Source organism: Humulus lupulus, chromosome 3 (assembly GCF_963169125.1).
Source record: "Humulus lupulus chromosome 3, drHumLupu1.1, whole genome shotgun sequence".
NCBI lineage: Eukaryota > Viridiplantae > Streptophyta > Magnoliopsida > Rosales > Cannabaceae > Humulus > Humulus lupulus.
In genome coordinates this window covers 51,334,973-51,344,939 of record NC_084795.1, presented here as the reverse complement: position 1 = coordinate 51,344,939, position 9,967 = coordinate 51,334,973, and the positions used below count along the sequence as shown (strand labels likewise).

General features: G+C 32.4%; 1 protein-coding gene and 1 long non-coding RNA gene across 4 annotated transcripts; both read left to right on the top strand.

The window, feature by feature from the left end:
* Positions 1-2,239: 2,239 nt before the first annotated feature.
* LOC133821112 (uncharacterized) lies at positions 2,240-4,098 on the top strand. Its single transcript, XR_009887320.1, has 4 exons — positions 2,240-2,433; positions 2,775-3,663; positions 3,848-3,922; positions 4,004-4,098. It is a non-coding gene; the product is annotated as an uncharacterized LOC133821112 (long non-coding RNA).
* A 2,062-nt stretch (positions 4,099-6,160) lies between these two features.
* Positions 6,161-9,648, top strand: LOC133821111 (casein kinase 1-like protein HD16). 3 transcript variants are annotated; one of them, XR_009887319.1, is made up of 9 exons: positions 6,161-6,237; positions 7,505-7,560; positions 7,730-7,801; positions 7,888-7,982; positions 8,100-8,166; positions 8,315-8,444; positions 8,547-8,763; positions 8,847-8,977; positions 9,569-9,648. XR_009887319.1 is itself a non-coding variant. In XM_062253602.1 (8 exons), exons 1-7 carry the CDS (start codon positions 6,229-6,231, stop codon positions 8,760-8,762), a joined length of 645 nt encoding a protein of 214 aa, XP_062109586.1. In that variant the 5' UTR covers positions 6,161-6,228; the 3' UTR covers position 8,763; positions 8,847-9,102. The 3 variants fall into 3 exon arrangements, 2 of the variants coding, with proteins under 2 accessions (XP_062109586.1, XP_062109587.1); XM_062253602.1 differs by lacking the exon at positions 9,569-9,648 and having other exon boundaries at positions 8,847-9,102; XM_062253603.1 differs by lacking the exons at positions 6,161-6,237; positions 9,569-9,648 and adding an exon at positions 6,472-7,405 and having other exon boundaries at positions 8,847-9,102.
* The last annotated feature ends 319 nt before the right edge of the window (positions 9,649-9,967 follow it).

Genomic DNA, 9,967 nt, shown 5'->3' with positions numbered 1-9,967 from the left:
GAAGAAAATAGAAGATCGGTTCAGTTTCTTGATAATACTCTGCGACAGAAAGGATACAAGAGTTAGAGAAACTGAAGGAAGGACTCTTAATTCCGTTGCGTATACTGTAAGTATTATATTATTTGTTTCTCTTTGAATTCAATTTTAGAAACATGTTTTAGGCTATCTCGTATTAATTTGTTTAATATTAGATATACATGAAAATAAATAAAGATCATGTATAAGCTAATCCAACAACTGGCCTCAGAGCCTTTGGTAATCTTTATTTTCATGCATGAACATGTTTAAAATTGGATTATATGATATGTTTGAATAATTGGATGGTTTTTCATGTTCTTATGAACATATTGATTTTATGTGAATTTTAGCAATTTTTAGGTTATTTTGTTGTGTTTTCTATGCTATTAATTTTTATATATACTTTATTTTGTGTAAAACATGTTAAAAATTAATTAGAAAATGGTTTTGGTTTGAAAAATTGCTCAAAAAAAAGTTTTGGAAAAAATTTGGCTTGGCTCCCATGCGTGCGCGCGCGCACCCCGCGCGCCACCCGTACACGCCCGCGCGCCTCCGCGCGCACGCCCGCGCGCGCCCATGCACACCAGCAGCGATGAACAGTACCCGTGAACAGTACCACGGGTACTATTCATCCAATTTTTTACGAATATATTTGGTATAAAATCCTTTTACGAATATATGACGCTCAATTGTCTCTAAGTCATGATAATATAAGTTCATACATGAAACACATGGACATCGAATCTTATTTTCACCATTTAAATGCAAAGTTGATAACTTAATAAAACTCTTAAGTCCATCAAAATACTCCACTGATAATCTATTCTTTTGGAAAATCCAACTTTTTTCCATCATTTCTCTATTATCTTTCGAAAAAGTAGACAATGGATTATACTACATTGAGAAAAATAAAATACTTAATTAGCACTTGAATTATAGTTATAGGGTATGATAGAGTTATGGTACAAAAAACATGTATTCGACGCACGTATAGGGTAGGATATTAGTATAAGTGTTTCTTATCCTACTCTATTACATGCATTTTTTTTTTTATAAATGTGTTTAATTTAAGTACCAAATAGACACATATGTGTAAGTCTTTAATTGGTACATGCCATTATTTTTTTATTTAAAAAATTCATTCAAATATTAAAAATTTATTTAAAATCTAATAAAAAAAATTAAAAATCATTTAACAAAAATTTTAAAATTTTATTTTTTAAGGAATAAATACTAAAATTATTATTCATGAAACAAATTTAATTACTAAAGTTAAATAAAAATAAAAAAACCAAAAAACTTTAGAAAATCCTACTATAATTCAAATTTAAAATAATTAAATATATAGAATTATAAGGTTTAATGATACTAAAACCAAAATAATAAGCTTAAACCCATTAACGGAATTTTATTCTAATCAGACACTAATGAGCTTAATCCTCTCAACTGCCTATAAATAAGGTTAGAGTATCACTTGTTTAGTACATGCAAAAATGCGACCTAATAAATCTCTAAAGAACTTAAGTTTTGCAAGTTCTTATTTCTCAATACAATTAACTCGTGTACTAGGACTAATTAATAACCTAAATCCCGTACGTGCTTGATTTTTTTTTATGCTTTATTGGTTTATTTGTAATTGACAAAAAAATCAGTCAACAAGTATTAAATCTATCTCAATTCCAGAATGAGTGACTACTATCTCAGTTTTTGGATGCGTGAGTAGTTTCAACGAAAAAAAATCTTGAATACTTAAACTAATAAAAAAATATTGGGTAATTTCACTGCAAATTTTTTTTACAAACACTAGAAGATTTCTTAAATTCCAACTTTAATTAAAAAAATTATCAAAAAGAAAGGAAAAATTAATAGAATGTCTCACATTAGTAAAGTTGATAAAGTTTGTACACAATATAAAATACTTTTTTAGAAAAATTAATAATAAAGAAGCTTATTCCACAATCGAAAAAATGTACCACCACATAATTAACTTTGAAATTTTATGAATTCAAATGGGGTATTTCTATCAATGGAATATAAAGTGTTTTATGTTATCTAGAAAAATAAGTAATTTTATTAAATTAATATTAAATTAGTAAGTGGTCATTTTCTTTTCTCTAAGTATTTTATTTTTCTTTTTAATTTTATTTCTAATTATTTTTAAGATGAATTTCTAAATTAAAATAAAGGGCTTCAGCACCTCATCCGAAAAGCCCATTTCGTTTTCTTCTTCAAATCCCTAGCTCCATCCCACTCACAAATCCCTAGCTCCATCTCACACTACTCCAATTCAGTGCAACGGCCTCTTTCCTCAGTAAGTTGTATAGTGACTATCTCCAAGCCCTAAGAAGGTCTGGTGGAAGCTGCACTGATCATAGCTTCTCCATTGAAATGCTTAGGACCTTCTCCACATCTCAGGTAATTAGCTAGCTAGTTTCATTATATATGTTTATATACTCACAAATCCCTCTATCTCTCAGTTGAAATCAAACCCCAGACCCCATTAATCTTCCTCTCTCTCTCTCGTATTCCTGTCTCCCTCTCACTCTAGCTCTCTTTGTCTCTGATTCTAAGTTCTTTCTTCTCCGTAATCCCTCTATCTCTTAGTTGTGTTTCAACTAATTGACATATTTATGAAAAAATATTATTTATTTCTTAAAAAACATACATTTTTATAAACAGAGAATGAAATAAAGGAAAGATCGAAAATGTTTAGTGCTTTTAAGGCTTAAATAAATGTGATTTCTGTAATGTTTTAGGTCATGGCCAGGAGGCAGAGAATAACTTTCCCACCGAATTTTGTTCACTCGCTCGATTGTTCTCATATGATGATGCCAAATATTCATGCCAAATATTTTGTTCACCGAATTTTCTCCTCATTTCAAATGCCTCACCGCATGCATCTGTTGGTCTCCTTATCATGCAACCATACTTCTGTGCACATGAATATTAAGGGAAATAGAGGGCACAGAGACTCCTCGAGGAACATGCTACTGCACCAGATACATCTTATCTTGCAGATGTGAGAAAGTTATCATAGGTATGATGTCCATTCACTTTGCAAAAAAGCCTTGAGCTCAGACCTAGACAGTAGTAGACATACCCCTAGCTGAAAAGAAAAGCCCCATTTCATTTTCTTCTTCATATTCCCCTATACACTCTCAAATCCCTAGCTCTCTCTCACTCTAATCTCTCTATCTCTCAGTTTAAATCAAACCCCAGACCCCATTATTCTTCCCCTCTCTCTCGTATTCCCGTCTCCCTCTCACTCTAGCTCTCTCTGTCTCTCTCATTCGAAGTTCACATACCAACTTCTAACCGAAGGAACTCGGAATCATCTAGCCGAAAGGTAGTGATTCCAAGAAAGGTGGTGGTGGAGGTTCGCAAGATGGGAAGATTGGGTCTAGCAATGTCCTCACGAACTAGTACACAGGTAAAGCTTGGTTCTTTTTTTCTTGTTCTGTTTTTGGGAAGACTTGAATTTGGTTTTTTTTTTTCTGATCTGCTCTAACTGTGAGTATTTTATCACAAATTGTCTTTGTTGCTTGAACTTTCAGCTTCTTAATTTGATGGCTTGTATTAAATAGGGTCACACGTTGCGACTTCTGTCCAGATTCCTTAGATCGATCAATAGGCAAGCTATTGATGGTTTGAATGTCCACTTCTATCTGCCTCTCTTGTTTATTTTTCTTCATAATATTATATATTTCCCCCTTTTCTCATTGTCTTTTGCTCTGGACCTTTTAGAAAGGTTCTTTTGTTTTACCAATGCAAAAGAACATCTTGAAATTTCACTAACTTTAATCCTTTATTTTCATATGGTCTATTACAGCTTAAACAAAAGATTGCTTCAGCCACCTCAGCCATCAAATCTGTTTTCGGCCAAGAACAGCCCAAGTAGGATGCGGTAAGCCAGTTGTCGTTCTAGCTGCCGTTATGTTTTCTTTTACATGAGTTTATCGACTATCTGAGGTTATCTATGATGCAGACTGACAAACTGGAGTGACTAAGGGAGAGGATGATCAAAGTGCGGGAGCTTTTTCGGGACATTGATTCAACAAAATTTGTTATTGTAACAATTCCGACGGTAAAATCTTTAGACATTTGACTTGGTAAATGGTATAGTTTGCTTGCTTGCTGGTATATATCATCTATTTCTGAAGTATACACTGAAACTAATGAACATGATTCATAGAGAACTGCTTTGGGTCTGTTATCATCTATCTGAGGTTATCTGTTCTAATCATAGAGAACTAAGTCAATACATGGGTATGAATTTGGTTTTTTTTTTTCTTGTTCTGTTCTTGGGTAGGCTTGGATTTGGTTCTAATTTTTTTTTCTGATCTGTTCTAATTATAGAGAACTAAGTCAATACTTGGGTATGAATTTGGTTTTTTTTTTCTTGTTCTGTTCTTGGGTAGGCTTGGATTTGGTTCTAATTTTTTTTCTGATCTGTTCTAATCATAGAGAATTATGAAAGCCATAGAAGTGTCTCTATATTACAGTAATAATTGACATTTTATTATATATATATATATATTTATAAACATATAAGCTCTGCACGGACAGATTTAAGAACTAGTTACTTGTTCTTTGTATTTTTTTTTTCTTTGATTATAGATTTCCATCAAAGAGTGTGTGATTTGTTTGATCAAAATGTCAGAAAACACCTAATGAATCTTCAAGAAAGTATAATAACATTCATAAGAAAAAAGAGATGTATATGTCTATGATCAATGTTTTTCTTTCCAAGTTAATTTCAATGCATATTGTTTTAGTGAAATATGGTAGAGAGAATAAAAACCTGTTTGTCAGTACCTTCTCCTTACACCCAGTTGAAGCACCTAAAGAAATTTTTTTAATTAAACAATCAAACCAATATAGCCATGATATTTAATCAGTATATACCATACATACCTCAACAAAATGTCGATGAACTAGTGAAAAACAAAAAGAGATACTTACTATATATATATTAATTTTCTTAGATAGTATCCTCCTTGAAAAACTAAAATTTAAATTTCAAACTAGTTATTTGTAATTTTTTTAATTAATACTTTCATTTCCTATATTTGTGCTGATTATACGTGAGATATGTATATTTAATGAAATAAAAATTTGAAAATATTCAATTGTTTTTTTATAATAAATTTTTATTATATTTCCTAAATTAAAACTAAATTTACATTTTATACTGAATGGTTGTTGTTTCCTAAATATGTGGTTATAGTTAAGTAAAATGTTTTTTAATTATTAAAAAACTGAATATGCATATATATAATAGGTTAGTTTTTTAAATTATGTTAAATATATTTGTATTATTGACCCATACATAGGAATCAGTTTTGCTGAGTCATATATTTGAATTTGGCTGTAATCACTCTAACCCACCAAAGCAAAACTTGATCGGAACATAAAAAAAAATCATGCACTCTCTCTCTTTGGGTCCGCACTCTCTCTCTCTCTCTCTCTCTTTAGGCTTTAGCCCACTCTCTCTCTCTCTTGATCATCTTCTTACTGAGCTCTCTTTCTTTGTTTGTGGAGAGAGTCACTCTCCCTATGGTTTCTCTCTCAAAAAGAATATATTCTTTGCTTTATAGTTTTTAGTAGGTGGGTTTGATTTTTTTTATCTCTAAAGCTCCACAGAAGATGCAAAAGTTCCCCTACAACTCCAGGCCATTAAACTCAAATTCCCATTTGATTTAAAGCTCTATCATTTTTTTCTCTATCTCTCACTCAAAAATCAATCTTGAAGCTTGAGAAGAAGAACAAAGTATTCTTCTTCTTTATGCTTCTTACTTAGTCTTTTTGTGCTCTTTTTTTGGTTCTTTGGTGTACAAACAGAATCCTATAAACTTGGTTAGAGTTTTAGACATTCAAAGCAAGAAACATAATTTTTATATCAAAGATGAGTTTGAAAAGTCCACAAGGATTTTGGTTTTTCGTTCACTTGTATTGTCAAATAATTGCTATTGAATGTGTATAAAGAATTATTCAAGATTCAAGAAGCAGAGGCTGCTTATTTCTGTAAGGTTTAAAGTTTTACTAGTTGTGGCTTACAGTCACCAATTGATCAATATAGAGGAATGCATATATGTAGTTTATTTCTCTTGTACCAAAATTTTACATGCTTTTCATTGTTTGTGTCTGCAAAAGAATTTACAAGCATGGTGAAAGTGGGAAAGGTTGTGATGGCAGAAGTACAGCTCCTCCATGCACTGGGTAAAATTTCAGTTGTCAGACTTATTGTACCACCCTGGTTTGTATAGCTTAATAGTTTTTTCTTGCTAATCAAGAGAGGATAATCTTTTTTTGCTTTCCTGAATTCAACTTTATAGGATTCTGTTTGTACATATTTTTCATTATTGGTATTATAATCAATGTTTGTTTTCAAGTGAAAAACCAAGAGCCACTTACTGAGAAGAACTGCTTTAAGAGAGATTTTGAGTTTTTTTTTCTCTTTGTGTGTCAAAATTCAGTTCTTTTGTGGGAAATTGGATGGCAATTCTATTAGTTTCTTAAAACTTTAATTTGAAATTTCTTCATCTGTTTTCTACTTCTTCTTTCTATGTAATGGAACAAGTGAGTGAGTATTTGGTAGCTTGGCTTTTAAGAAAGCTGATTTTGGGTGTTCTGTTCGGGTTTATGTGTACTTTGTTGAAACTTGGTCGGACAAGAATAAAGTGTTGGAATTTTTTTAAGTTATGGGGTGTCTTTTAGGTCCAATTTTTCTTCATATGAACTTGAGTAGTTGGATAGAAAATAGGCTATATGTGTTCTGTTTTTATACTATTGGGATAATAATTTTTAGCCAATTAGGCTTTATTTTAAATTCTAATTCAAGGATTAGTAGATATTGTGTTCAATTCTGGTGTATTCCCATTAATGCGTAAATCTGTTTAAGTATAGATAATTAAGCATGGATGACAGTAGATTACCTTAATTAATCTTCAAAGTTTGATGCTTCCTCTGAGACATTATGCTGCTTGTGTCCTCCTTTTACGATGATCGTAGAATGTAGTATATTTTTGCAGGGAATCTAGTGGGGTTTTTTTCCTTTGATACAAGTGACTGAACTATGTGAACTGTGGGTGGCAACTAAATATGCATTTCATGTAGAATGGTCATCATAAGCGTCTGTTTGCCATAACTGAATAATATTGAAATCATCTAGCAATTTAAGTGTGTTTCATGGTTTTGCTCAATAGGTACAAAAGGTCTTAACTTCAGCCTGAATTTGTGATCATCAAGTGTTTGTTTTCTGATTTATGCTGGTGTGATATTCTGTGTTTGAAGTTTAAGTCATAAAGGGTCTTGCCGATTATGACCTTATTGTTATGGAATTCCCTCTGTCCATTATAGAGGCCAGCAAGGAGACTACTATATCTTAGTCAGTTTCCATTCTATCTGTAGTGATTCTTTTAGTTGTTTTGAAATTTCTTTTGCCAGTTAATATTCATGACTAACGATTTCCTGATTCTGAAAATAGGTCATGGACATGCTTGGCCCAAGTTTATGGGATCTTTGGAACACTAATAACCAAATGTAAGAAATTGTGTGTTCTTTCTTCCTCCTCTCAAGTTACTCTTTCCAATGTTTCAGATTTTATTATCTATTCTTAATATACACATATATTTCCCAACTAAAAAGATATTTGAATAATTACCTTTTGGTATTTACATTGATTATTTCTAAATGTCTACTCTTTTTAAAGGTTGTCTGAAGATACAGTTTCTTGTATAGCAGTGGAGGCTATATCAATTCTAGAACAGCTTCATTTCAAAGGGTACATTGTTAATCATTCTTATATCTTATCTTTTCTTTTACTTTATCCTACTCTAATTATTTTTGTGTTTCCTAATTGGACTCTAGTTTTGTGCATGGAGATGTTAAACCTGAAAACTTTTTGCTTGGTCTGCCCGGAACACCTAATGAGAAGAAGTTGTATCTTATTGATCTTGGTTTGGGTAAGTGTTTGCTGGTAAACATGTATAGGATCAATAGGACAACAGAAAAACCGTGACAATCTGCTTTTGTACCTATCATAATTATTGCACCAAACTAATCTTACTTTTCTTCTTCAGCATCAAAATGGAGAGATTCATCATCTGGTCGTCATGTTGAATATGACCAAAAGCCGGATGTTTTCAGGTACTACTTCCTTTAGTAAGGCTATGCATGGTCAATGGTTAGGTTGTAAGATGGTTCTCAGAAAGAAAGAAAGAAAGCTAAACCACTTGTCTGTTTCACTTAACATGATTTTTTTTGGAAGCCTGATATAATTTCTGACTTTTGATAGGGGAATTGTACGCTATGCGAGTGTAAATGCTCATTTAGGCAGAACAGGGAGCCATCGGGATGATCTTGAGTCACTAGCTTATACCTTGGTATTTCTTCTTAAAGGAAAACTTCCTTGGCAGGGCTACATTGTGAGTTAATTTCAGTTTCCATTTTACATTTCCAGTTGAAAGATCTTATTTTGCTGACCTTTTTTGTTTTTTTTAATGCTTTGGTAAATTCTTGAGATGCAGGGTGACAATAAAGGGTTCCTTGTCTGTAAGATAAAGATGGCAACTTCCTCTGACACATTATGCTGCTTGTGCCCTCCTCCTTTTAAAAAATTCCTTGAGATGGTGACCAACATGAGATTTGATGAAGAACCCAATTATTCAAAGCTTATTTCTCTTTTTGATGGTAGCATAGCTCTTAATGTGTCTCTACGACCAATCAGAACTGATGTGAGCTAAGGTGGTTGCCTTATGTCATAGCTTATCGATTAGCTTTTAATAATATGATTTTTTTTCAACTAAATGTTGAATATTTAAATGTAGTTTGGTCAAAAAAGAGGAAGATCACTTGTGGAGTTAGAAGATGGTGGGCAGCCTAGGAAGAACGTTCGATCAGGTAGTCCAATCTCTCAGTGGATCTCAGTATTTAATTACAGATCAGCAATGAAGCAGAGGTAGTTGATGCAGCTCTCCGTCACTTTTTCTATTTTTCATTATCTTGTTCTTTGTCTCCTTTCATATTTTATGTTTTTAAGATATTGGCATGCTAGAAATACACTCTGTCTGGTCTTTATGGTTCTGCTAAATGCTTGTACAAGTAGTTCTTTTGGTGATTTGAATAATTTTCATCATTCTTATATAAAAAAAGGAGAAAGAAGTGTCATCAGAGGTCCCCCGTTTTTTTTAATACTCCCATATAGTTTATGGGATTTGTCTGTCTTTTTATATGGGATTTCTTCTTGGACAATTTTTGTTGGCAATTGGAGGGGTGTCTGGTAGGAGGGAGAAGTGAGAGGAAACAAACGGGGTAAAGTAAGAAAATGAATTTGGGTTATGGTTGTTATTTGGTTGGATGAGAGGAGGGAGTATATTAGACAATGTATCTCAAATCATCAATTTTAGCCAGTTTTTTACACCCTCTAATTTGGAGAGATTTTGTTATTCCTCTTATAAGAGACAAACAATGGAAGAATGTTTCCTTCCTACCAAATATAGCATTAATAAGGTAAATGGCTGAATCTGATACACTTACTATATCACTGCAGTTGCTGGTGCATGCAATGGCAGTGCCTTGGTTGTAATGTCTCAAGGTAAATGGGGTTTTATTTTTAAATTCTTATAATTTGTTCCTTTAATAATTGCTTTCGCATGTAAGCCATCTTTATTTTCATGTGAGACACACCTTTGTACTCTGCACTTTGCTTTCGTGAAAGGCCACGTGGGCCATGGTTTGGGTAATTTGGGCCTTTAAAAGAAACTTGTGATATATATATATATGGGAATTATCATCTATATATGGATTAGATCTTCATGGACCCTTACAATGCTCAACATGTAAATGTGTGTATATGTATGCATAATTGATGTTGTTTTTTCAAGTGCAAAATCAAGAGAAACTTATTGACAAAAACTGCCTTAAGAGATGAATTTTCAAGAATTTCAAA